The sequence below is a fragment of the Hemibagrus wyckioides genome, linkage group LG10 (genome assembly GCF_019097595.1).
Source record: "Hemibagrus wyckioides isolate EC202008001 linkage group LG10, SWU_Hwy_1.0, whole genome shotgun sequence".
Taxonomy (NCBI): domain Eukaryota; kingdom Metazoa; phylum Chordata; class Actinopteri; order Siluriformes; family Bagridae; genus Hemibagrus; species Hemibagrus wyckioides.
Genome location: NC_080719.1, coordinates 1,414,264 through 1,440,000, shown reverse-complemented (window position 1 = coordinate 1,440,000; position 25,737 = coordinate 1,414,264). Strand labels below are relative to the sequence as shown.

General features: G+C 44.1%; 1 protein-coding gene across 9 annotated transcripts in view; it reads right to left on the bottom strand.

Moving 5' to 3' along the window:
• Positions 1–25,737, bottom strand: part of herc1 (HECT and RLD domain containing E3 ubiquitin protein ligase family member 1) — a 47,770-nt gene that overhangs the window by 13,861 nt on the left and 8,172 nt on the right. The window contains exons 10-57 of one of the 9 annotated variants that reach the window (XM_058400300.1): positions 25,403–25,574; positions 24,315–24,449; positions 24,049–24,214; positions 23,827–23,952; positions 23,552–23,752; positions 23,315–23,467; positions 23,013–23,145; positions 22,613–22,804; positions 22,290–22,508; positions 20,501–20,674; positions 20,287–20,401; positions 20,082–20,202; positions 19,792–19,966; positions 19,390–19,672; positions 19,176–19,296; positions 19,028–19,079; positions 18,105–18,370; positions 17,574–17,795; positions 16,916–17,036; positions 16,542–16,779; positions 16,220–16,389; positions 15,952–16,107; positions 14,871–14,977; positions 14,275–14,385; positions 13,996–14,166; positions 12,208–12,447; positions 11,796–11,879; positions 11,197–11,717; positions 9,965–10,650; positions 9,540–9,756; positions 7,381–7,541; positions 7,154–7,270; positions 6,863–7,076; positions 6,662–6,783; positions 6,360–6,589; positions 5,815–6,083; positions 5,617–5,669; positions 5,296–5,529; positions 4,565–4,739; positions 4,219–4,486; positions 3,920–4,133; positions 2,812–3,068; positions 2,274–2,401; positions 2,035–2,171; positions 1,383–1,583; positions 1,146–1,276; positions 240–451; positions 1–119 (exon numbers count right to left, since the gene is read on the bottom strand). The exon at positions 1–119 is cut by the window's left edge and continues 2 nt beyond it. In XM_058400300.1, coding sequence (XP_058256283.1) covers positions 1–119; positions 240–451; positions 1,146–1,276; positions 1,383–1,583; positions 2,035–2,171; positions 2,274–2,401; positions 2,812–3,068; positions 3,920–4,133; positions 4,219–4,486; positions 4,565–4,739; positions 5,296–5,529; positions 5,617–5,669; positions 5,815–6,083; positions 6,360–6,589; positions 6,662–6,783; positions 6,863–7,076; positions 7,154–7,270; positions 7,381–7,541; positions 9,540–9,756; positions 9,965–10,650; positions 11,197–11,717; positions 11,796–11,879; positions 12,208–12,447; positions 13,996–14,166; positions 14,275–14,385; positions 14,871–14,977; positions 15,952–16,107; positions 16,220–16,389; positions 16,542–16,779; positions 16,916–17,036; positions 17,574–17,795; positions 18,105–18,370; positions 19,028–19,079; positions 19,176–19,296; positions 19,390–19,672; positions 19,792–19,966; positions 20,082–20,202; positions 20,287–20,401; positions 20,501–20,674; positions 22,290–22,508; positions 22,613–22,804; positions 23,013–23,145; positions 23,315–23,467; positions 23,552–23,752; positions 23,827–23,952; positions 24,049–24,214; positions 24,315–24,449; positions 25,403–25,574 — 9,090 coding nt within the window. The remainder of the gene's footprint in view (positions 120–239; positions 452–1,145; positions 1,277–1,382; positions 1,584–2,034; positions 2,172–2,273; positions 2,402–2,811; positions 3,069–3,919; positions 4,134–4,218; positions 4,487–4,564; positions 4,740–5,295; positions 5,530–5,616; positions 5,670–5,814; positions 6,084–6,359; positions 6,590–6,661; positions 6,784–6,862; positions 7,077–7,153; positions 7,271–7,380; positions 7,542–9,539; positions 9,757–9,964; positions 10,651–11,196; positions 11,718–11,795; positions 11,880–12,207; positions 12,448–13,995; positions 14,167–14,274; positions 14,386–14,870; positions 14,978–15,951; positions 16,108–16,219; positions 16,390–16,541; positions 16,780–16,915; positions 17,037–17,573; positions 17,796–18,104; positions 18,371–19,027; positions 19,080–19,175; positions 19,297–19,389; positions 19,673–19,791; positions 19,967–20,081; positions 20,203–20,286; positions 20,402–20,500; positions 20,675–22,289; positions 22,509–22,612; positions 22,805–23,012; positions 23,146–23,314; positions 23,468–23,551; positions 23,753–23,826; positions 23,953–24,048; positions 24,215–24,314; positions 24,450–25,402; positions 25,575–25,737) is intronic. The other 8 variants (XM_058400307.1, XM_058400304.1, XM_058400308.1 and 5 more) reach the window with 8 other exon arrangements.

Genomic DNA, 25,737 nt, shown 5'->3' with positions numbered 1-25,737 from the left:
TGGGTTTCGACTTGGAGTCTGTTTCCCACCATGCAGCTGTGCTGAAAGAGCTGGACTGAGAGAAAGCTAAGGGGTCCTGAGGCACGGTCCACACAGACACCAAGCCGTTCTGACAGCACCTGAGAAACACGCATTTCACACATGTGTTTTTGTGTAATGGACAGGTTATGTGAGTGAGATACGTTAACTGTGTGTGTGTGTGTGTGTGTGTATGTGTGTGTGTGTGTGTTTATACATACGTGGCCAGCATGTTCAGTGCTTTAGGTCCCTGACCGGAGAGACCACACCAGGTGACAGCATTCACCACACTTGGGTGAGCGATGCTCTGAAGACACACCCAGCTCCGCCCGAGCCCCGCCCCAGACTCTGCCCACAAACACGCCGTCTCTTCTTTGGCACAGCTCAATAAAATTTGCCCTCCTGGAGCCCAGCGCAGGGAACTGATGCTTTCCTTAAAATACAATCACACAACATAATGCACAAAGACTAGGCTTTTTTTTTTTTAATCAAATGCATAAATATCTGCAGAGAATTAACGCCTGAACAATCAAAAGAATTAATCAGAAGACATTATGAAGATAATAAAAGATGGTTTGATGTATTTATGATTCTGTATATTTAAATACATTAGTCATTTAACTAATTAGTTGATTTTTTAATCTTATAATCTTTTGTTTCTCCGGATTGACAAAAACGTCAAAATGCTAAAAATGTTCCTAATTCATATACGATTAATTCAATTAAATGTTATTTCTATTGCACTTTTAACAATGAACAGTGTCACATTGTCACATCTTAGAGAAAGATTTTTATAACTTTTATAAAAATTATATAAACATTTTATAAATTTTATAATTTTAAATATAAATTTTACATTTCTAAATTCCATTAATTACTTACAATTTCTCAGATATTAAAATACTACTTACTACTAATTTAAATGTTTATTTATTTATTTAACTCTCTCCATATCCAAACTAGGATTACACAATCCCATGATAGAAATGGACTAAAATTATTAAAAATAAAGGCTAAAATAAACTAAATGTATAGAATAAACATGAGAAACGTGTTCAGAGACTAAGGACGTGTCAAACAAGTCTGATGTTATTTTTTTCCTTGTGCGTGTACAGTGTGTCTCTAACCTTATGAGCATCGATGACGACCACGGACCCATTCTCCATCGCTTCTTTACAGCCAATCAGAAGCTTTCCGTCAGCGTAGCCGACAGCAAACGGCCGATCCTCGCTGTACCACGCGATGCTCATCACAGCTACTACAATACAGAAATATAAAGAAACATGAAAATAAACAACGTCAAATCAGCCTGGTAATTAGCTCTGCGCTCTGTGTGTCTGTGTGTGCGTGTGTGTAAGTAATACCGTCTTTCCTGTAGCAGTGCAGTAGTTCGGTTCTCTGCATGTTACAGGGATCTAGAACTTCCAGCAGGCCCAGAGTTCCGTCTATGCGACCAACCAATAGAAGCTCTCGAGGTTCTCCGGCCCAAAGACACCCTGCCTCGTTTTCCGGCCACGCCAGTGACGACACCCAGTGAGGCTGCAGGTCCAACAAGCCCTTACCACCTAAAAAACACACACACGGCTATTTCATTGGTATGTATAATATGTAAGCCATATTAAAAGCTCACTAATCATAAACAAATAAACACTATTCATATGGTGAAGTTTTCTTTAAGGAGATTTAAGGTAGCATTTCTGGAAGCTTTTTTTTGTTTCTTATACTGCACATGGTTTTGCAAGGATTTAAGATTACTCTCTTTTTCTGTAATCACAGGATTAGCCAAATATAACAATATTACCGTTAACTAAACTAATTTATACAAATCAAAAATATTATTAATTTGTGTGAAACATGAAATCAACAGGGGAAAAAACACTTCACGCGCAAATAAATGAAGCTTTAAAAGTTAACACTGCGATGACCAAAGACCTCAGACCTTACTCAAGTGTTCTACCATCAAGCTGGAGGCTCCAGTTTAATCATTATTTTTGAATAAAATCAAAAATCTCTCACCATTGACCTGCCAGATGTTGACCACTTTCTCCATGGCTGCTGCTAGAAACTTCCCGCTCACGCTCCAGGCCACAGGCGCCAGGCTCGGTTCACCTGGAGAACCCACTCCGCTAGAACACTCGTCAGGAGAACCGTCTCTGAAAACACACACCCACGTTGCAATCATCACACTCTTACACCACACGGAGCACAGCGAAGAGAATCTGGTCAATCTCACAACAAAATCAGGAAGAACTCACGTTTTAATAAAGACACATGTCTGCTGCAGAGTGTACTGGTTCTTGTTCACGTTCCAGACTCGAACGGTTCCGTCACTCCCGCTGGTTGCCAAAAGACTCTTCTTATTACACCAGCCGAAGGAGATCACCTACAGAAAGCAAAAAGGAGGTGAAGACTGCCATGTTGAGATTCAATTCTCACAAAAACTTTAAATTCAGTGAGGCGTGCTTTATTTATTTATTTTTCATTGTTCGTGTTTCTCACATGCTATTTCATCACATTGTTAAAATACTGAAAAGGAAAAAATAATGAGGAAGAAATGCAACAGAAAAAAATAGCTTCTAAAATGCTGTAGTTTATAAAATGATAAATCTCTGAATTTCTAATAAAATTAGAATGATTTCGTATTTAATTGGATGTGTGTTGTAGGTCTTTAAACACTACAGTGTTAAAGTTCTAAACAAACCATTGCCTCATGCTGTGGTATAAGAAGAATAAAACAACTGGACCTGCCATTATAGGAAAAGAACTATTTCTAATGAAGAGTAGTGGACGTACTCTGCCCTGGTGAGCCTCCAGTTTGATGGTGGAACACTTGCGTAAGTCACCCGCCATGTCGGCGAAGGTCTGCGGTCGGCTTTGGTTGTCACGGTCGTGAGCGGCGAGCGTCCGCACCAGCTGCTGCGCGGCCCACTGACGGTGCTGCGAGGAGAGGCGGGACGAGAGGCAGCAAGCCGCCAGGGCATTGGCCAGCTCCAATGGGCCTACAGAAGGGGGGGGGCAGGAAAGTTGGGCATAGAGAGAGGAAATTAACCCTGTAAGGATGCAACAGGGATCAAAGACGGAATCGAGAGGGAGACACACACACACACACACACACACACACAGAGTGAGAGGACCGATGAGTGAAGATGACGTGACTTAAAAAACAAATCTGCATCTACTCCTAAACAAGCCTCTGCTGCAGTGATGGACGATATAAAGATATGTGAAGATGCTACAACAAAAAACAATATGCAGGGAAAAAAAAGTTCAAATTCAATACGGAAAATTTTAACTCTATCAGAGTTTTATAAAATAACACCAGGACCAACGCTATCAAATAAATGTAGTCACTTTTCTGCATCTCAAAACTGAAATCATATCATCAGCCCTAATCTGCTACAGGAACATGAACACTGTTACAGAATAAAAAATCAAATAAATAAGTAGGTGTCTATAAAACAAAACAAATATATAAAATATATGAATGTCATTATTAATGAATTAGTACACCATAAAACCCTTGAACTGTGAATTTCTAATGGTCTCTGAGGAGGCAAATGAAAATAAGGGTGTGGCTAACAGCATTACTGCTTACTGATTGGTCACAGGTACAGCAACACACGTGACTCCATACATCCAGACAAACACAAAATGAAAAAAAGAATACATTAACACACAAAAATACTTATGTTTCATAAAAGCTGCAAAATGACTGAGGTCTTATGTGCGATAACAACACTAATTATTTTTCAGAATTTTAATCTGCACTGTGTTGAACTGGTGCAGATTTTTTATTAATTTGATGGTTTCCACTGTTAAACTGGTGGAGTACTCTGTACCTTTCTGGTCCAGGTCTTGTTCATGAATGTGCAGTGAAAAATCTGTCCAGTGTGACACTAACCTCTCTTCTCGAGTTCAGCCTTGTCATAACCAGGTCTCAGTCTCGCTCCTTTATCAGCTAACAGCGCCACCAGGGCCTGCGTCACTACAAAGTTTGGCGAGGTGACGAGTTTGTTTTCCTCAGCCACACTCCGCAGGAAACTGGGCAGGAACTTCCTCTGAATCGGGTCGTCCACTGTGGTCAGGTTCATCCCTGTAGCTGCTGAAATCAGGTTCTACATTGACGAGAGAGGGAGGAGGGCGAGTATAATTTGAGTACCTGAGTTTCAGTAGGAGTACCAGTGAAAGGAAAATACTCACCTGAGTGCACAGCTGGACCAGCAGCTTGGCGGCGTTGGGGCTGTTGGAGGCGAGGCAGCCCACCGCAGTGCTGAGGTACGCCAGGCAGGAGATGGGTTTGGTAGGCTTGTTGGCTCCACGTGGCCGCTCTAAAGCGCCGGGGCCTGAGGTGATACCGGTGGAGAGACCGGCACGACCGGCTGCAGCCAGGCACATCAAACGCACCAGGGTCCTAATGTCTGTCAGACCCAGGGACTCCAGTCCAGCGGCGAGACTGCAGCTAGAACCACTAATAGACGCAAAATATATAGTCAAGTAAGGGTTTCTGATAAATACTGTAAAAGGTAAAAGTCAGCAACACACCTACCTGACCGAGAGCAGAGACAGCGCTCTCATCACCATGGTTCTGGCCACCAGGACTTGAGCGGCTGCTGTGACTCTCCTCAGAGCCACCATACGATCAGCAGAACTCTGAAGCCCTGCCGCCTGCTCGCCCAAACACATGCGACCTGACGAGCTCTTATCCACCGAACTCTGACAGCCTGCAAGTGACACACGCAGATTAATCACAAACATGATCGTATAGATCACCTGGAAAAGCTGTAGCACTAATCAGCTGTAATCAGATGATGCTCACTCTACTGAATGATTTCATATCATGGAGAAAACTTAAGTCCATGCTTATACATTAAAGCCTAACAAATATAATAACTAAAATCAAAATTAATTTAATATCATTTAAATGAACTGCATAATAAAAATGTCTACATGGATTATCGCTCATTAATATTATTCATAATATTATTAGAATTTATTAATACTTTGTTTCTGATGTTTAGATTTTTGATTTTATATTGATTAATTTAATTAGTGTTTTAATCTCTAATCTAAAATTATTAACTTCATTACGTTGATATTAACAATAGTCAATTAAAGCAGGCTAAAAACAACCGAACATGAGAATTTAAATTCCTCAAAATATTTTTTGCACATTTCCTAGTTGGATTTTTAAATTTATTTTCCATACTCGACAAAAACCTAAGCAATTTAAAGGGTCGTGTTCTGTCTCTAACAAATAAGGATGTGTCATAATCTTGCCTATCTGCAGAAGGGTCTCCTCCATGCTATTTGTGGCGGTAACCATGGCGACAGAGGCTCCGAGGGGGTCCGTGTCGGGGAAGTGAACAGCCTCGGGGACAGGTTTTCGTTCTGAGAGTCCCAGTGGTGCTGAAAGCAGCTCGAACTCTTCCTCGCCGGTCAGCTTCTCCGTCTCGTCCACATCCAGCATGTCCCAGTCCTCTGCAGGACACATACACACACGGTTTGGCACACCTACGTACCGAGCAGAAGCTGTTTATTAATCAATGTTAAACATGTGAGTGTCTTTATTATTCAAAACAACCAAGAAATATTTAATACCTTCATAGACACTGTCCTGTTTTCCCAGCAGGTCTGGAGCCTGGCCCTTGTATCTGGAGGAAAAAAAAGTTTTTATTTTAGTTAACTGTGCAAGAAACAGTAGATATTTATTCCCATGTGGGAGCAGGAGGAGTTTCCCTGAAGGGCATGGCTTGAGCACTTGCTTTAGCTCCACCCACACGTCCCTGTAACACTCACCTCTCCGGCGCCACTCCTTTGTGCTTGCTCTTCATGCCGAGGTACTTTTCCCTGCAGCTTCCACACAGCAGGTAATACGGGTTACCGCTTCCACACTCTCCTCCAAACCAGCCGTCCACATAGGACCCATTGCTACGGTAACCCTGCCGATTGGCGCTCCGCCCGCAGCCTGGATGACTTTTCTTCATATGCTGGTTGAAACTGGACACGTTCACGTCACAGAGCTCACAGACCACCACCTCCTCACGTTCCTCAGACTCACACACGTGCTACACACAGACACAGAAACGATAAGGCGTCTCACATCACAAGAAGTGTTGCTGTTGTGGTGCGATGCTGTGGCACTCAGCAGGGTTAGCGTGTTAGTAAAAACAAGAAGAACCTTACTTTAATAAAATAATCAATGTGCATGCAACAGTCTGCTAAAGTGTTAGCGCTTCTGAAAAGAGAGAGAGTGGTGTGTGTGTGAGTGTGTGTTTCCTTGGTTAACAGGGTGAAGAGTGAGTAGGAAAGTAGCTGCAGCCCCAGGCCGCGGTCACACACACCCATGTTGGCCAGTCCAGTACCTCCGGAATCCACATTCCCAGGATGTCCGAGTCAGAAGCGAGCTCCTGTGTGAACATGGCCTCCATCGCCTCTTGGTCCAACTCCAGCTCCAGCTCCTCGTCCAGGTTGAAGTCGTAAACTCCACCCAGTGAGCCCGAGTCCTGCTGCAGCCCTGACCCCTCCCTTCGCACCTGAGAGCGGTGGGCCTGCACCGAATGGTATAGTCCAGCTACACAGAAAGCACACCGGTAAATTTCACGACACAACAATATGTGTGTATGTGCATGTGTATGTGAGGTACCTGCACGGGCCAATAAAGTGCGTGCTGCCAGATCAAAGCGATGCTTCCTACTGGTGGCTGAGCGCCCACGGGGGGTGTGGCCAGTGGAGGCAGAGGCAGAGTCTTGATCTAATCCTTCAGGGCTGAGATCAAAATTAAGTGTAAGTGATTGATTTTTTTTTTAACTGGATTATTATATGAAATAACATATACTGTGTCTACCTCTCACTGAATCCCTCCTCCGGCTCCGTGGCATCAGCATTGGGAATGTCTCCAGGTGAGCGCAGGTAACTCCTCTCCGCACTCTTACCCCCTCCCGCTGCCCCAGAGCAATCAGAGGAGAGGGTGCGCTCCTCCGAGTCCTCAGTGCCTGGGTGCTCGATCATCCACATGGCCAGAACCGTGATGTTCTGGGCATCGGCCTCACCTCGTGCACCTGGATAAAAAAGTCCTGATAAACAGACTGGGATTTTTATAATACACGTTTGTGTGTGTAGGAGACTGTGTGTGTACCTGTTGCTTCTAGAGCCTTCATGATCTGTCTGAGGGAGAACCCCATCTCGAGAAGAGGTACAGCGATAGCAGGGGGAGGAGGAGATGTGGACAGACGGCTGCTAGGGTCTGATAGAGCTGCACACAAGAATAAGATGGAAGGCTAATAAATAAAGTTTCTAACTTTTGTTAGTTTGTGGATGTGTGTGTGGGTGGGTTTGTGTGTTTATATATACACACACACACACCTGTCCTGTTTGTAGTTCTGGCAGGCTGAGACTCAGGAGAGGTGAAACTCTGTCTCCGGCCATGTTCGTCTGAAGGAGATGTGGGCAGGGACGAGACTGGTGGCGTCTGAGCTCGGCGAGCAGGCAGCAACGTGGTGGTGGGGTAGCTGGAGAACATCTGTCTACTCACACACACACACACACACACATTTAAATACCTGCATATGTTCATTAAAAATATGACACATCACAGACGATTATGTATTTTCAAGGTTCAAGGTTTACTTTGTCAATACCACCATATGTGCAGACATACAGAGGAATCGAAATACTGTTTCTCTTCTCTTGTCAGTATTAACGTTGTACTTACAGTTACAGCTACAGTTAGTGCAACAAAGAACAGATTTGTGACGGTACCAGTAGTATACTTATAATATATAGATATAAATAAACCAGTGAAAAATAAACTGAACTTCTGAATGGATATATATATCTGAGTAAGTGTAAACAGTGAATTCTATTAATATACAAATATATTCAAGGTGCAAATAAGCTGAAGATAGATGTAAACATGAACATAAACATGAAGATAAATGTAAACTTCAAAAACAAAGTTAGGTAGAAAAACAGCCTGTACAATATGTACAATAGCAGCAGTATAATTAGTTCAATAAGACTGTAGGTGTAAAGTGCAAAACAGTGTGAGATTGAAATAGTTTGTGCATGTATGCTAAAACATGTAATGTAAGAATAAGTGTTTGTAAACAGTCCAGTGTGTATGGAATTTTGTCGACAGTATAAAGTGTCTAATGTGCAATAAAGTGTGGGTGAGCTGTGGTTTCAGAGTCCAGGAGTAGGTATGGGAGGAGGGACATGATGGACAGAGTTCAGCATCCTGACAGCCTGATGGATGAAGCTGTTTGAGAGTCTTGTGGAGCGAGCCTGGAGGCTTCGGTACCTTCTCCCTGAAGGCAGGAGGCTGAAGTAGAGGTTTGATGGGTGTGAACCATCTGCTGCAATGCTGATGGCTCTACTAGTGAGGCGGGTATGGAAGATATCCACAAGGGAGGGCAGAGAGACACCGATGATCTTGCCGGCTGCTTTCACTATGCGTTGGAGAGTCTTTCGACAGGAGGCAGTGCATCCTCCGTACCACACAGTGATGCAGCCGGTGAGAATGCTCTCAATGGTGCCCCGGTAGAAGGAGCACATGATAGGAGGCGGGACTCGAGCTTTCCTCAGTCGGCGAAGAAAGTAAAGGCGTGACTGAGCTTTCTTGGCCAGCGATGTGGTGTTTGTCGTCCAGGAGAGGTCCTCAGAAATATGCACCCCTAGGAACCTAGTGCTGTTCATCCGCTCCACTGCAGCACCGTTGATGGTTAGTGGGGGGTGCTGTGGTGGTCCTTTCCTGAAGTCAATGACGAGTTCTTTGGTCTTCCCCACGTTGAGGAAGAGATGGTTGTTGGTACACCACTGGACCAGACGACTGACCTCGCTCCTGTAGTTGACCTCGTTGTTGTTGGTGATGAGGTCCACTACAGTTGTGTCGTCTGCAAACTTTATGATGTGGTTGGTGTTGTAGCTGGGTACACAGTCGTGGGTCAACAGGGTGAAGAGCAGAGGGCTGAGCACGCATCTTTGTGGCGACCCTGTGCTCAGTGTGATGGTCTTAGACGTTTTTCCGCCGACTCGTACATTCTGTGGTCTCTCTGACAGGAAGTCCAGAACCCAGTTACAGAGTGGGGAGTTGATTCCTAGGTGTCTTAGTTTGCTTATGAGCTGCTGGGGGGTAATTGTGTTAAACGCCGAGCTAAAGTCCAGGAATAGCATAAGCAAATACGAGTCTTTGGAGTCCAGGTGTGTAAGGGCTGGATGGAGGGCGGTTGAGATGGCGTCTTCAGTGGACCTGTTGGTTCTGTATGCAAACTGGAATGGGTCGTGGGAGGGAGGAAGAATGGATTTAATGTGCCGCATGATCAGTCTCTCGAAGCACTTCATAATGATTGGTGTCAGTGCAACGGGCCTGTAGTCGTTATGGCTGGATGGGTGTGGCTTCTTCGGGACTGTAATTAATGTGGTGGCCTTGAGACACTTGGGGACGACAGCTTGACTCAGCATGAGTGTGTGTGTGTGTGTGTATGTGTGTGTGAGAGAAACAGAGAGCATGCATTTTCATGTACCTGAGCAGACTGAGGGGCATAACTCCTGGTGATTCCGAGGCTGGTGCAGTCTCAGTATCGGTTACAGGTGTGGTTGCTGTGGTGACAGGTGTGGTTGCTGTGGTGGTGTCCTCTAGTGAGGAGCTCATGAATGAGGTGCTGCTGGATGCAGAGGGTGAAGTGGTGACCGGCGTCTGGAACTGCTGCTCACCTTCAAGCTCCTCACTCTCACCATCCGCTACACACACACACAACGCAGCAATTATATAATATGATTCAGCATCAATGGTTTCTTCTTTACACACAAACTACATACACAGTATGACATCATAAAATATTGGAGTATTTCTTTATGACTCAGGATAAATGATAAAAATGATTGTTCATTCACAGAAAATAGTGTGTGTGTGTGTGTGTGTGTGTGTGTGTGTGAGAGAGAGACTCACTCTGTTTGGCTTTCCCGCCCTCTTGCTCTTCCAAAACACTGTTGACGACAAGTTTGTAGATCATGGCCTGCGCCCTTTCCAGTTCAGCCAATCCCAACACACGTTTAATGGGTGACCTCATCACAGCCCGCTTCACCATGTGTCTCATGAGGAACTGCAGTGCTGAGCGCATCTCTGCCTCCTCTTGCGAGACGCCGATGCTCGGGCTGCCGCAGTCAGAGTTGTGGCCGCTGTCATGCACTGCCTTGGGGATGAGCAGGAGCTCAGCGTACTTGCTGCAGCTCAGCAGGACACTCAGGCTCTTCATGGCACCGAGGCAGAGGTAGGATAGCTGCACGGCGTGGACCTCAGCCATCACGGGGGTCTTTGTCGGCTCGGGGTGAGCAGTGGTGTGGGCGTGGGAGCGCACTTCATCTAGGCTATGAGAGACACGCAGGTCGCCCGGGCCATCTTCGGTCTCTGGCTCGTGAGGCTCGTGCCGGTGTCGGCGCTCGTGGCGACGTGAGGAAGAAGAGGAGCAGGAGGAAGCTGAGAGCTTGGCGTCGTCCTGCAGTGAAGCCAGAGCGGTGAGGTCCAGTAGCAGAGCAGCGGTCAAACCTCGGAAACGTGCTACGTCGAAAGGCAGCGGCTCACACGGCTCCAGATTATACAGCGGCGTGTCACTAGGTGACCAGAAAGCGGGGAAGCTTCAGTGAGGAGTGGACGTGAAAGAATATGAAGAGGTAAAGAAGACGAGAAGAAGCAGAGAGAGGTAGAGAGTGTGAGGGAGTGTGAGGTGAAGAGGACATGCAAAGATATGAAGCTAATATTAGATAATATGAGAGAGTGCTAAAGAAAAGAGATGAGGTAGAAAATAAAGATGAAGATGACAGCGAGAGTGCAGGGGAAACAGGGTGAGAGAGAGAGAGAGAGAGAGAGAGAGAGAGAGAGAGAGAGAGAGAGAAGCTGAGAGAGGGGAGAGAAAGATAGAAGAGAGAGAGAGTCAAACAGAGAGAGTAAGTGTGTCTGTGTGTGAAAGAGAGAGAGATAAAGAGAGGGGGAGACAGAGACAGACAAGGTATTTGTGTGACAGACAAAGATGGGGGAGAGAGAGATAGACACACATACGAGGGGAAATGCTACAGAAAATGTAAATATTGAAGAGTAAATAAGAGAAACAGTGGAAGACAGATAGACAGCCATAAATTCACCACTTGGTAAAATTCTTTATAAGCGTGTTTAGTTCGTCTCACCTGATGGTGATCTCTGCCTCGTCCCACTGCACCTTGGCCGACATGCTGCCCTCCTTCACCACGCCCAGCAGGGTGGCATGTCTCCCACTTTGCTTGTGCACGCAGCGACCTCCGACCCTCAGACCTCCATCCACACCTCCGATCACCGCCAGCACTGGCCATATCAGGTTACAAAGCGTACGCAGCTGCGCCTCCGTCAGTTCCCGGCCACTCCTGCCTCGCTCCTCCTCCCTGTCCTCTTCCTTGGCCTCGTCTTGTTCGTCACGGCTCTGAGCCGAGCGGCTCTTTCGAAGTCTGGCACCACCGGGCGGTGGAGCGCCGTCACGCAGGCAGCCACGGATCTGCTGCAGCCGCTGGAGCATGCAGCTGTTGATGGGCTGCATCCAGCCGTCTGAGCGATGCAGGATCCTCACCAGTTGAGACACGGCCTCGGCAAGAACGGTGGCCACAGGACTGCAGATGGGGTCGCCGGGTAAAAGGTCACGCGGTGTGCCTCGCATCTGCATGTCACAGATTTTGACCTGTAAACAAACCAGATACGTTAAAGAGATTTTTTTTCACTTAACACTTATCAGTGACTCTATTATTCTGGCTTGTACCTTTTCTCCTGGGTTGCTGCTGTAGAACATGACGCAGGGGTAGAGCTCTGTAGCGTCCACATCTTCAAAAGCCAGTTTAGGCTCCTACATCAAGAAAGTTGGAAATGTGTTAATTCATTTTTTTGTGAAAGCTTCTTTGACAAATCACAGGTTTGTGTACATAAATGTGCTTGTTTTTAATAAGTTTCCATAGTAACGGCCCATTCACAGGATGTTTATTTATCATCTTTGTCACTCTTCATCATCAGCACTTTTTTTTTAGAGATAAGGCTGTAATTTAAGCCATCATGAAGACAGAGGAGTTTATGTTTTTGCAGTTTCTTTGTAACATGTCAAGTTTAGAGCTACTCTAACATAACTGAGAACAGGAACTTTAAATGTATAAACTGGTGAACATATATCTCCACCTGACCTCTCCATTCTTTCCGAAGGACACGGTGCGAGCCTCCATGTCCAGCACGCAGGTGATGTAGTCACCCTGTGTGTAGCTGGACAGGGCAAGCGTCTGCTCCCCGTTGTGATACAGGTTGCCACTGTAAGCGCGGTACAGCCACATGTCAGCTGTGGTGCGGTGGTTGAAGTCGTGTACTGGCCAGCGAGACACGCCCACACACGTTCCCTCATTCCCACGGTTCTCCTTCACTATGTAGAACTGACAGAAGAGACATACAGCTGAGTATAAATTGGAAATAGAGTGAATTGATTGATTGATTTTTTTTTAATGCCATGTTAGCTTCGATGGCTATATTATGGCAAAAGTTTGAATATAGTTAAACCATAGTGTGATATTCGATAGGTAGTGTCACATTGATACGCAAGACGGCAAGAACAGTTTAAATACGTTTTTTGAGGTTTACGCTGGTTAGGAAGTTCAGAATCTTGTACGGTGGAGCTGTCTTGAAGATATTTTCTAAAGTGTCTTCTGTATAAAATTTCTGCCTTATGGTGCTCAGGGCAGTGGAGTAAAATATGTTTTATTGATGTAGGTATTTTGCAGGCTTGACATAGTGGTGGTTCTTCCCCTTTTAGCAGGTGGCCATGGGTGAGTCTTGTGTGGCCAATGCGGCACCTTGTGTACACTCTTTGGTCAAGTCTACTTGAAAAGCGAGGGGTTGGTCTCCTGTAGATAGTAGGGTTAATTTTGTGTAATTTGTTGTGGGGGTAGTTGTCCCATTCCGCTTGTCACTTATTTGTGGTGTAAGAATTCAGTATAGGTCTGAGATCTGATGTAGGGGTTTGGCATCTGGTTAGTTCTTCATTAAGAGCTCTGTTCACAGCGTTGTCTGCTTGTTCATTTCCAGAAATGCCCATGTGACCTGGGATCCAGCAAAACGTGGTGTCCAGATTCTGGCCCCTTAAATGGTTTAGTTTATCTAAGATGCTGACAACGATGGGATGATCTGTCTTTATGGATTCCAGTGCCAGGAGGCATGATCTGGAGTCGGTGAGGATAAGTGAGTGTCTTGGTTTTGTATTTTCTATGTATTCCAGTGCTAGGAGAAGAGCACGGGCTTCAGCTGTAAAGACTGAGCACGATCCTGGGATGCGGAGGCCTTGCTGGTGTCGTCCTGCTACTATTGCTGCTGAGACACCCCTGTTTGCTTTTGACCCATCTGTATAAATAAAGGTATGGAGAGGGAATCTGTACTTTAGGTTTAAGAATTGTTCTTGGTATTCAATTGGATGGGTTTGTGACTTTTGTGTGTAGCTGAAGGCTTTAAGGATCTTTGGTTGTCTTAGTTTCCAGGGTGGGATAGGACAATGGTTTGTCTGCGTTAGGTTGGAGAGATCAGTGTTTAAGTTTCCTAGGTGTGGTCTTAGCCCTTGGTGGTGGATAGTGTCCAGCATTTGTATATATGATTTCCTTGCGGATCCATACACTATACTCCCATAGTCCAGCCGGGACCTGATAAGCACCCTATATATACGTAGAAGGACCGTGAATTCAGCTCCCCATGTGGTTTTGGAGAGCACCTTCAGGATGTTCAGAGCCTTAAAGCATCTGTTTTTTAGGTGCTTCATGTGCGGGACAAAGGAGAGTTTATTATCAAATGTCAGGCCGAGGAACCTTACTTCTTTGACCGTTCTGATGGCTTCTCCATCCAGATAGAGCACGGAGTCATAGTGTAATGACCGTAGTATGCTAAAGTGTGTAGGAAAGAGTGAAATTAATACCTGTGTGTGTGTGTGTGCGCATTACCTTCCACTGATAGCATCCTGATGAGATGCCTGTAGCTGCCAGGCCGTAGCCTTTCCCACCGCTGCCGTGAGTCAGACCCTGTCCGTTTTCCACCACGCAGCACTGCGCCTTTTCAGGATCGAAGATGACTTCCTGTATAGGCAGGTTCTCTTCTTCCTCCTCTGCCTCACCCTAAGACACACACACGCACTCAATAGCTGTACAGTCTATTCTACACATTCAACCATCCGATTTTAAACTGTATAGTTTGTTTACTCCATATTAGTTTGTGTGGTTTACCTGGAGTTTTCCCTCTTGCTCTCGCTCCTTCAGGTGGATGGTGTGTTTGGCCTGAGCGACAGGAGCCTCCCACATGCAATCCGACAGCAGAGAGAACAACCGTTCAATTACCTGATGTTAAGGTAAGAGAAAAGACGTTAATGGCGTGGATTATTCTGCACACACTAATGCTATAACTTAAGAGAACACATCTCTGGATTCTCACTGGGATAGACCCTGTATCCACCCTGACCCTGAACATACTCCGTATTATGAGTATGGATAAAATATTGGTACCCTAGGTGTTAATAAAATCCCTACACTCCTCACTACATGAGGTATAACATCATAACGTGACGCATATCACTGAATGGCAAGTCATTCATAAGGCACTTATATTTTTATACTTTTAATGTCACTGGATAAAATCTGGATTCAACATTCACTCCGTTTTCAATAAGGGTTAAAGTATTGGCACCCCCGGCCTTGTTATGGTTGCTCGATATTCCGTCCTTTCAATCTGCTTTTATTGTGTGTCCGAATAAATGTATGAAGTGTTCTACACAGACGTCGGTTAATCGGCTACTCGCATGTCAGTATGGTGTTTAGGATGTAACCTGGGTCATTTGATGATCCTCAATGCTACTTTCACAGGCAGGAAGTACAGCCTCCAGGACGTGTAAGGCCAGCAGGCGTGTCCTCAAATTCCCCACCAGTGGAATGCCTAGAGAAAAAGCACTTATTAAGACATTATTTAAAGGTTTTGGTTGAAATATTAACAGAATATGACCTTTAACTAGATCACTTCAGAGATCCTACTGTAATTTATTATCAATTGTAACATAAACCTTCTCAACATCTCTAGTTTCTGTGTAGAAACATTCTGTAAAAAAAATCCAAATGAAATGAAATAAAAAATAATTTTGTGCCACACTTCATTAAATGCCTCAGCTTTTTATTTTCACAGCACTATGCAAAACTCAAACAGTTTCAAGAATATTGCACTATTTTGCTACAAATTTTATTTTCTCTAATTTTGGCCATCAAAATGAAATATTTTAGACATGTACATGTTACCAATGTACACTATATTATCAAACGTTTTGGGACACCCCTCCAAATCATTGAATTCAGGTGTTGTTTTTCAGGGGTTGGGCTCAGCCCCTTAGTTCCAGTGAAAGGAACTCTTAATGCTTCAGCTTCATACCAAGATATTTTGGACAATTTCATCCCAACTTTGTGGGAACAGTTTGGGGATGACCCCTTCCTGTTCCAACATGCAACAAAGCAAGGTCCATAAAGACATGGATGAGTGAGTTTGGTGTGGAGGAACTTGACTGGCCTGCACAGAGTCCTGACCTCAACCCCATAGAACACCTTTGGGATGAATTAGAGTGGAGTCCAAAATGTCTTGGTATGAAGCTGAAGCATTAAGAGATCCTTTCACTGGAACTAAGGGGCCGAGCCCAACCTCTGAATTCAGTGATTTGGAGGAGTGTCCCAATACTTCTGCCAAAATAATGTATGTTTATAAACACATTAGAAGCATTAGTTTTAGGTATAAATGTTTATTTTTACTTACTGCCTTTTGATACATGCACTTTTTAATACAAATGTACAAATTTTTGGTACACATTTATACTCAAATGAAATTCTAAAAAAATAGAAAATAAATTTAAAAAGTTAAAGCACCTGTACCTGAACAGCATTTTTGCGCTGCAATGTTCAGCAGCACTTCGGTCCATTTGGGAGACGCCATCTTGGACTGGATGGCTTTAGACGATACAACTCTTCTCAGAAACACTAGAAAGTCTCCGAGGTGTAACTCTGCCGTGTGCTGTTTGCGCAGTAATGCTGAAACCAAGCACACGCGCACACACACATTTTCATGCATGTTCAACTGCTAATAAAATTCTGTTTTTTAGTGAAGCTGTTTGAGTAAGGGTACGTGTCCATGTGTAATTACCCCTGAAGTCTTTTTTGGTGTTGTCAGTTCCATCATCTGTCTTTTCCTCAGACTCTGGACTTGTGCTGAGGACACTTCCTGCAGCCTGCGACAGCAAAGTCTTCAGCTGACTACAGAGCAGGTCCAACAGAGCCTGAACCACTTTAGGGCTCAACCGATCAGCGTATGTTCTGACAAAACAAGAGCAATTATTACAAGCAAATTCGCTTCAAATCTTCTGTATGTACTCAAAAGCAAGTACAGGGGGTGTAGAAAATTCAGAAACACATAATTTGAGGTTATTTACCCCCGTTGTTAAAACATTTTGCTGTTTTTTTTTTACCCGGTGCTAATGGCGAGGATCTGCAGCAGTCGGGTGCTGGCCACTTTGAGTGCTGTGCTGAGTTGTGAGCCGGCGGGTTTGTGCAGGAGCTGGAGGGTGTGTCCAAGCAGGGTTTCTTTACCACACAGCTGAGAGAGGACGTCTAGCAGACCGCTGGAGATGGCCAATGAAACGTCCACAGGCTGGTAGCGCACGCTGAGGGCAAACACGGTCACTAACAGCAGCCTCTGCTGAGCCTCTGTGTACAACAGAGCATGCATGAAAACTCAGTGCACACCATCTGTGTGTGTGTGAGTGAGAGAGAGAGAGAGAGAGAGAAAGAGAGAGAGAGAGAGAGAGAGAGAGAGATGCAGTATTCTTCTTTTATACATTACCTATATGGTGCTTATTTGATTGAAGAGCTCTCTCCAATGTGATAGAAAGCTGCTGGTAGATTTTGTGCACCGCTGTCTGAATGTCCATCTGTAATCTCTTTTTAGCAGCTCGGATTCCGTCCTGGAATAAAGAAAAGCACAAACGTATAAACATATATATCCAAATATCCACTGTTTCTGTGAACCGATCAGCCATAACATTATGACCACCTGCCTAATATTGTGTCGGTCCCCTTTTGCTGCCAGAACAGCCCTGACCCGTCCTGCACTGTGTATTCTGACCCCTTTCTATCAGAACCAGCATTAACTTCTTCAGCAGTTTGATCAACAGTAGCTCGTCTGTTGGATCGGATCACACGGGCCAGCCTTCTCTCCCCACGTGCATCAGTGAGCCTTGACCACCCATGACCCTGTCTCCGGTTCACCACTGTTCCTTCCTTGGACCACTTTTGATAGACACTGACCACTGCAGACCGGGAACACCCCACAAGAGCTGCAGTTTTGGAGATGCTCTGATCCAGTGGTCTAGCCATCACAATTTGGCCCTTTGTCAAACTCACTCAAATCCTTACACTTGTCCATTTTATTTGGTAAATTTGTTTATTCACTAAACAATTCGGATTACTTTGTGCTTTGTGTACACAGTCGTGATGATTACCTGGTAGTGGTGCAGCTGGACGCTCTCACCCTTCAGTCCTCCATTACAGGCACCGAGGCCAAAGCATCCGGCTAAGAACTGCAGTCTGACTGATGTCAACAAGGACGCGGAGTGAAATGCAGCAGAACCACGCCCAGCCACGCCCTCTGATCCGGCTTGACTGCTTTTCTCCTCCATCCCAGAGATTAAAACCACGATCTGATGAAGGGCGTCTAACCGCAGCTATGCACACATACAAAAACATCTTTATTTCTCTTATACCACAGCAATTTGTTAGCTATATACATTTTTATAGCTAAAGCCATATCTCTGACACTGGATACCAAATCAGTGGTTACTCTGTTTATTCTAACTGCCATACAAGTTCCTGTAAACGAGTTGTTACTATAGAAATAATAATATTGTTGCAGAAAACTTCTGACCAATCAGATTTGAGAATTTTACTGTGGTTTCTTAATAAGTTCCTCTTCAATTAGTTTTCTCTGTGACAGCATTAGAAAGTGTCTCAAAGCGTATAAGCATGCCCTGTACCTCCGCTCTGCCCTGCTGCTGCTCCATGGCTATAATCGTAGCTTGAGGACTAGTTGACATGCTCTCTTCCGGTTCCTTGAATCCAGGTGTGTTTCCCACATCTCCGCTGATGAAGCTGACGATGTTGTCGATGATTGTGTGGATATGTAACGTGCAGCTCAGGTCCAAGTCAGACTCCTCATAAGACTGAGGGGAGCTGTACAGGCGATCGCGACCCAAACGCCGGCCGAACCAGTCGGCAGAGTCCGGAGTGCTGTGTGCAAAATCTGATGGGGACGCAAGTGGAACAAGGAATGTACTTTCACGAATGAGGATTACTGAGTCATAATCAGACACAGAACATAAACCTATGATGATGAATATTATTTTATATTATTAAGTAAATAAATAAAGTTAGTCTTGATTTCACACTTGCTAGAAAAAAATTTTTTGTTGGTTTGTGACACAAGATTCTTACTAGTACTTCACTAGTACTGGTTAACTAACTAGCCTTGCTTGTGCCCTAGTTTTGATTAATTATTCTCAGTAACGCAGATAAAATATGGTTTCTTGTAGCTCTGGTGATGACACTGGTGTTTGTTTTCAATTTTCAAGAGAAATTGAGCTGCTTGTGTGATTTGTCTTTTCACAGCCATATTTAAAATAAGATGTCCAAAAAAAAAATATATCCCCAAAATATAAATCACTCGCTGCCTTTCATATTGTGAGGTTTTTTACAAGGTTTACAATAACTAAATAAACAAACTAACCAACAAACAAATAAATAAACAAACAACGTCAAGTGTAAAAGCAGAATTAGGTTCTTGTCCACTACACAGGCAGAGAAAAGAGATCAGATTCTTCAATTTCTGTATAAAATCATGAAGGTTAACGGCCACTTCGACAAAAAAGAATTTTAAAACAAATAAGATCAAGACTCTTACCTCTCTTTTTATGAGTGAATGCCAAATCCAGGTCAGCGTTCCTTTTGCCACTCTGTAAAAGTTCACAAGTTTCCCCTCAGTTGAATTTACACACACACGCGTAGTATAAGTGTACAAAAGGATAAGCATGATTAGGTTTTGATCTGACCAGTGAGTATCCTTCTTCATCAGACTCGGGCTGGGAGAGATCAGACTCGCTTCTGGATTTAGTGAGTCTGTAACTCGGACCGCTCTGGATAGAACGGCTCTCAGTTGACAAACTCTCGCTTCTAAACACACATCACATACCGTTAGTAAGGTCTGAAGCACAGTTACACATTGATATGTGTATCAGATGGATTATCAGATATAGTAGTATTGACCTGGTCATAAATCCACCTGCGTCCTGCATGGCCCCACCCAACACCGGCTGCTCATTAGTCAACTGTGTGAGTGTCGGGCTGACTGCCATTAGGAGCATGGCACAGCGATGGATAATACCGTTGCAGGTGGTGGTGTAAAGGTCCTGTCTGTCCTGTAATGGGACACTGTTCCTGCGCTCCTGCCCAGGCTGGACAGACTCATCAGGGACACCGACACTGCTCGTGCGAGTTCGGTCTCGGCTTCGCACCACATCCCGTGCCGAGAGAAAACATTGGAAAATTTCTGCACCGAAGAGAAACAGCAAAAAGAGCAGCAGGGTGAAAAAAATCAGCTAGATCTGCTATGACAGAGAAATGATGAAATTTTACCGCAAACACATATGTTGGTGTGTGTGTGCTCACTTCCTGCTGTCATGACCTCATGCTCCCTCTCCTCCTCATCCTCCTGCTCCTGTTGGCTATCCTCTCGGTCTCTCTCTCTGTCGGCTCGCTCCTCCAGTTCTGCCTCCTCGTCGATGGTGCGAGTGAAAGCATGTTCCTGAGGATCCAGTTCCACCGAGTCCACGTTCTCAGAGATCTGCCAGCACACAAACAGGTATGAAGGTGTTTATATGTAAAATAAGCATCTGAGGGGAAGATGATGCTAATGTATGTGAATGTGTGTGTGTGCGTGTGTGTGTGTGTGTATGTACCCTGCGCTCTCGGGATGGTGAGTGAGTTTGGACCAGCTCCATGTTCTTGCAGGCCAGCAAGCGATTCCGCACCTTATACACACTCCTGTACACTTCAGCCAACAGTTTACACGGCTGATACCTAACCGACCATCACAAATAGAAAGTTTAGTGTCTAATAAATGTAATTGATCACTGTGTGTGTGTGTGTGTGTGTGTGTGCTACCTGCCCCCTCCACAGGCGTGACCCAGAAGCCCTGTGTGTTTCAGCAGCGTTGCCAGAACAAAGCGAGACACAGTGTCCAACAAAGCCTCGTTATTCAGAGTCGCACTGTCCCAGTCTACACACAACACACACACACAGAACAAAGCAAGGTTCTTTAATTTACAGATCATTATTTGTTTAATAGCTTGAGTTATCAGACTGGTGTGTGTGTTACCCTTGCTGATGGCATAGTCCAACATGTTGGTCCACAGGCTGTGTGTGGGCTCTTTAGTGGATCCGAGGGCCAGGTCCACTAACACACTCATGTCAGCTCGCAGTGCACAGTCAAACGGCTTCTTCTCCTCATTCCCACACAGAGCAGCCTCCAGGAGAGCACTGATACATGAGTCTTTAACACACACACACAATATTATAACATCCATAAATTCACACAAGGTGAAGTTCTTAATCTGAAGAAATGGTTTGAAGTAATGATCATTGAGGGACTGTCTATCATCCATCTGTCCATCTTTATGTTTGTCTGTATGTGTGTGTGTGTGTATGTACTTAGCTGTCTGTATGTGTGTGTGTACAGGGGCATAGACCCAATTCTTGGGCCCTATGCAAAGACAGAATATGGGGGGGCCCTTTCCCATCATCTCATGATCCATGCTTTTTATCACTTTTTTTAAAAAATAATATAAAAGTGTACACACTTCACTCACTGATACAGTAACTGTTGTCAAATCAGTGATGTCAAATTAAAAAAAGATCATTATTATGCTATACCAAGATAGGTAATGTCGGTCCTGGAGGGCCGCTGTCCTGCAGAGTTTAGCTCCAACCTTAATCAAGTACACCCGAACAAACTTATCAAGATCTTCAGGAGCACTAAGGCTATAGACAGGTATGTTTGGTTTTGTTTTTTTTCTTCTCAGGGTTAAAGCTAAAATCTGCAGGACAGCGGCTCTCCAGGATTGACGTTGCCTACCGCTGTGACTTTAAACTAGAAATAAAGCAGCTCAGGTATCACCTTATAGATAAAAATCTTAATGATTGTTTTATTTGAATTGTGTTTTATTAAGAGAAACTGTGCTCATTGTCCAGAACATTATTACTCTTTCAATCAGTAAAATAAATATATAAATAAACACAATATAACTCAAATCACCACTTTGCCTTCTTTCAAAGCATGTCTGTCTACACTTTACATGTTATTTCAAAGTTTAGAGTAAGCTAGAGATTTTAAGATTTTTAATTGCTAGCTTGTCCTCTAATCCTCGCTCTGTGACGCTGCGGTCTGTGGATTGAAGAACGAAAGACGGGGAGGAGCCGAAGTCTGCCGCTGTTTTTGTCGCTTTTTGGCCATTTTTAACATTTCTACTCAGCCCCCCTAAAATTCTGCGATTCTCCATAAACTCTACACAAATTCATGATCATCTCAGTCCCCTTTAAATTTCATATGAAAACGGTGGCAGACTTCAGCTTTTCCCCATCTTTCAGTGCGTTCTTCAACCAGACTGAAGAAACCGCACCTCTCTTGGAAACAAGCTCTTTGCGTCGCAGAACTACGGAAGCTCACTCTGCCAAACCAAAGTGAAATTGTAAAATCGATTTTCGTTTTTCAACATCAACATAAACCATAAATTCGAATTAATCGATAATAACGATTAATCGTGCAGCTCTAGTGTGTACCTAGCTGTATATATATGTGTGTGTGTGTGTGTGTGTGTGTGTGTGAGATGTGTACCTAGCTGTCTGTATGTATGTGTGTGTGTGTGTGTGTGTGTGTGTGTGTGTGTATGCACCTAGCTGTATGTATGTATGTATGTATGTTTGTGTGTGTACCTAGCTGTCTGTCTGTGTGTGTGTGTGAGATATTTACCTAGCTGTCTGTGTGTGTGTGTGAGATATTTACCTAGCTGTCTGAGTGTGTATGTATGTGTGTGTATGCACCTAGCTGTATTTATGTATGTGTGTGTGTGTGTGTGTACCTAGCTGTCTGGTTGTGTGTGTGTGTGTACCTAGCTGTGGTATATCTGTCTCCAGGCCGTTGCTGAATAACAGGGTTTTCAGCCAGTATGCTGTGTGCTGTTCCTCCAGTGAGGGGGTGGAGCCTTGTAGCATTCCCCCAAGGCATCGGCCAATCAGCAAAGCCACTGTGCGCTCCAGATCCATGAGCCACACCCAAGACTGTGCAGGACCAGTCACACACCCCGGCTCTGCTAGCTCTGAGATTCCTGCTGGCAGTCACAGAGACAGAGAGATCGAAAGACTTATTAAACAAAAAAAAAAACTATTTAAACAGATAAACATTTTTATTAAGATTTTTTAAAATTAATTTTACCTTGAACTGGCCACTGCAACTCCTGGTCCTCTAACGGCGTGGCAGCAGGGAGGAGTCTGTTGAGGCGGTCTAACGGGGGCAGAAGGTCTAAAAGGAAACTCAGCAGTGGACGAGCCACCCATACGGGCAGTAACAGCAATGATGTCATGATCTGACACAGCATGCTTCCCGCTGCAGACACATACATCACATCTACAACACACACACACACACACAAACAAGGGTATTAAAATAACACGTCTATTTGATGTTCTTGACTCGATTTATATTGCATAATAAATTGATTTAGTAAATTTGAACTTGAGTGTTCCAGGGATAAACAAATAGACATTTTAGGGATGTCTGTTTGCAATTGTGTGTGTGTGTGTGTGTGTGTGTGTGTGAGTGCATACACACATACCTCGTAGTTTCTCACGTACGCTGCCGTTTCCAGAACTCTCCTTCAGAAGCACGGCCGAGCGAGTGAAAATGTCTGTGGCATGAGGCAGCAAAAGCTGCAGGTGTTTATGGAGAAGGGCCACACTGCTGGAGTCCTGCACAGATGGACACACACACACACACACACAATGTACACAAATTATAGTGTGGGTGACATCATGCTGTCCATGTGTTTCTCCTCTTTCTGTGTATGTGTGTCCATAATAGAATCCAAGTGTTTGTGTCTCTGTCCATGTGTGTGTGTGTGGGTATGTGTGTGTGTACCTCTGTGACAGGGTTCATATGGCAGAAAGCCAGCAGTTGTTTCTGTAGAGAACACAGGAGCTCATGGAGGTGAGCAGGTTGACTGTTATCAGATGAAGATGTGCCCTGTAAATGCTTATCACTGTTCTTCTCCAACTCCCCAAATGCCTGATCCTGTACACACACACACAAACTTAACATTTCAATATGCACTCAGCAGATGCCATAAGTAAGTAAAGGATCAATGGACACACTCACCGTGTAGAAGCCCAGGTTCCTGAGTAGAGTCTTCATGAGGATCTCAGCGAGGTGTGTGTCAGGGTGTGTGTCCGGTGTGTGTGTGGGGTCGGAAGACAGTGCGAGAGACTCCGAGACATCTGGAGGAGAACTGTAACCCAATAGAGATGCCACGTGGGTGTGATCCTGGAGACTGGTGAGAATGATGTCCAGCTGCATCCTCTGTAACACAGAGACACACCGCATTAATATGCGCGCACACACACACACACACACACACACACACACCACTTTACCTGTCCTTTAGAGAGGCTCTCCCAGCGGTCAGGTCCTTGAGGAAGGAGTGAATGTAGAAGCTCCATTCTTTCCCTCAGAGGGGGCAGCAACATGGTGGCCCCTACGGACAGAGTCTCAATGACTGCCTGAAACACACACACACACACACACACACACACTTAAAGTAAAATTGTGAAGAAACAAAAATCTATCCAAAAGTAAATATAAAAGCAGCCACACACTTCCTGAATCTCATCAGGCACTGACGCATCCATCAATCTAAACAACAAGTTGCGGAGAGGCCGAGCCTGCCGTCCTAGGATACTGGTGGCCACGCCCCCTGCCAGTGCCAGAGCCAGGTGATTGGATAAGAGCTTTAGGCACAGCTTCAGGAAGTTATGGTGCTCTCTGTGGGAACAAATATCAAACAATTGCACATGGTAAAAAGAGAAAGAAGAATAAACACACAGGTTATAACTTATTCATAACGATTAAAACTTTGACGTACTTGGAGGATGGGAAGGGCAGAGGAGGGACTTTGTTATTGATGCCATCACAATATCTCTCAAGGAATGAACGCAGATGAGCAAAAGTGCTCTCCTCCAGATCCACGCAGTAGGGCCTGTGCCAAGCCACCACTTGCCTGCTCACACATATACACATACACACACATACAAGCAATATTCTTAACAACACAACATATATAATTTTAAGCATCATAATCTATCATGCATGCAATAACATATGTAGAGCTGCAACAAACGATTATTTTAATAACTGATTGCTGATCTGTTGATCGTTTTGTTTTTAATTAATCAATCAGTTGTATTTTTCTAACGTATTCAATACTAAAATTATTTAAAAACAATTTATTTGCAGCATTTTAATTAACGGTACTAATGAACCTAAATCTTAACTAATTAAAATTAATACTTAAAAATATAAACACCAGCTGACTATATCAATAACTAAAACGCTATGGAAAAAAATCATGCCGCTTGCAGTGTGTGCGTGAGCCTGAGCGTGAGAACTGATTTATTTTCATTGTGTGGAATGGACTTCAGTGTCGACTCTGTGATCAACGCCACGGTGAAAGTGAGAGTATGGAGACTTGAAGACATCATTAAAATATATATTGCACATGCTAAGAATTTCCAATAATTTCGCGCTACTAGGTTGGAAAAATTCTTAAACTTCTTACAAGATAATCGACCCAAACCTCTTCTCTACTCGCTGCCCAACCCTGCGTAATGCAAGTTGTGTTCTGTAGTGAAAAAAATATTCTCAAATTCTCAAATTCAAATTTTATTGGTCACATACGAAATCATACACAGTATGACATGTAGGGAAATGCTTTTTACGACTGTCTTACACAAAAAGAAAGAGTATAAAAAAAGAGAAAAATTTAATTTAATATATTTAAAAAATTAATTTAATTTAATTTAATAATATAATTAAAAACATTAACAAAAAAAAAGTAGTATAATATATATATGTATACAAATATAAAACTGCATATATATGGGAAATATGGGAGAATGGTCATATTATCTACACTGTATTGGACCCTGGAGGTCAGTGATGTGAATGCTGCACCTGTCTCTGGGAAGGGCAGTCCAGGCCAGGCTGTGGGAGGTGCCTGCAGAAATCTGCTGAATGGCCACTCCGTCTAAACCGATCACCTTCTTGGGTTTGGTGATAGGACCGGTTGAGTTTCCTTGACCGCACTGACCCATCGAGTTATTACCCCAGGCGTAAACTTCATTATCTACAAAACGTTTAATAAAAACAAGAACGAAAAGAATATCATTCAGAAAGATTTGTCCAAATAGAGAATCATGTAAAATTCAGAAGAGAACAGAACACTACTTCCTATGTGTGATATTTGAATCTGTGGAGCAGATCTGACCATGCTACACGGTTGACCACAG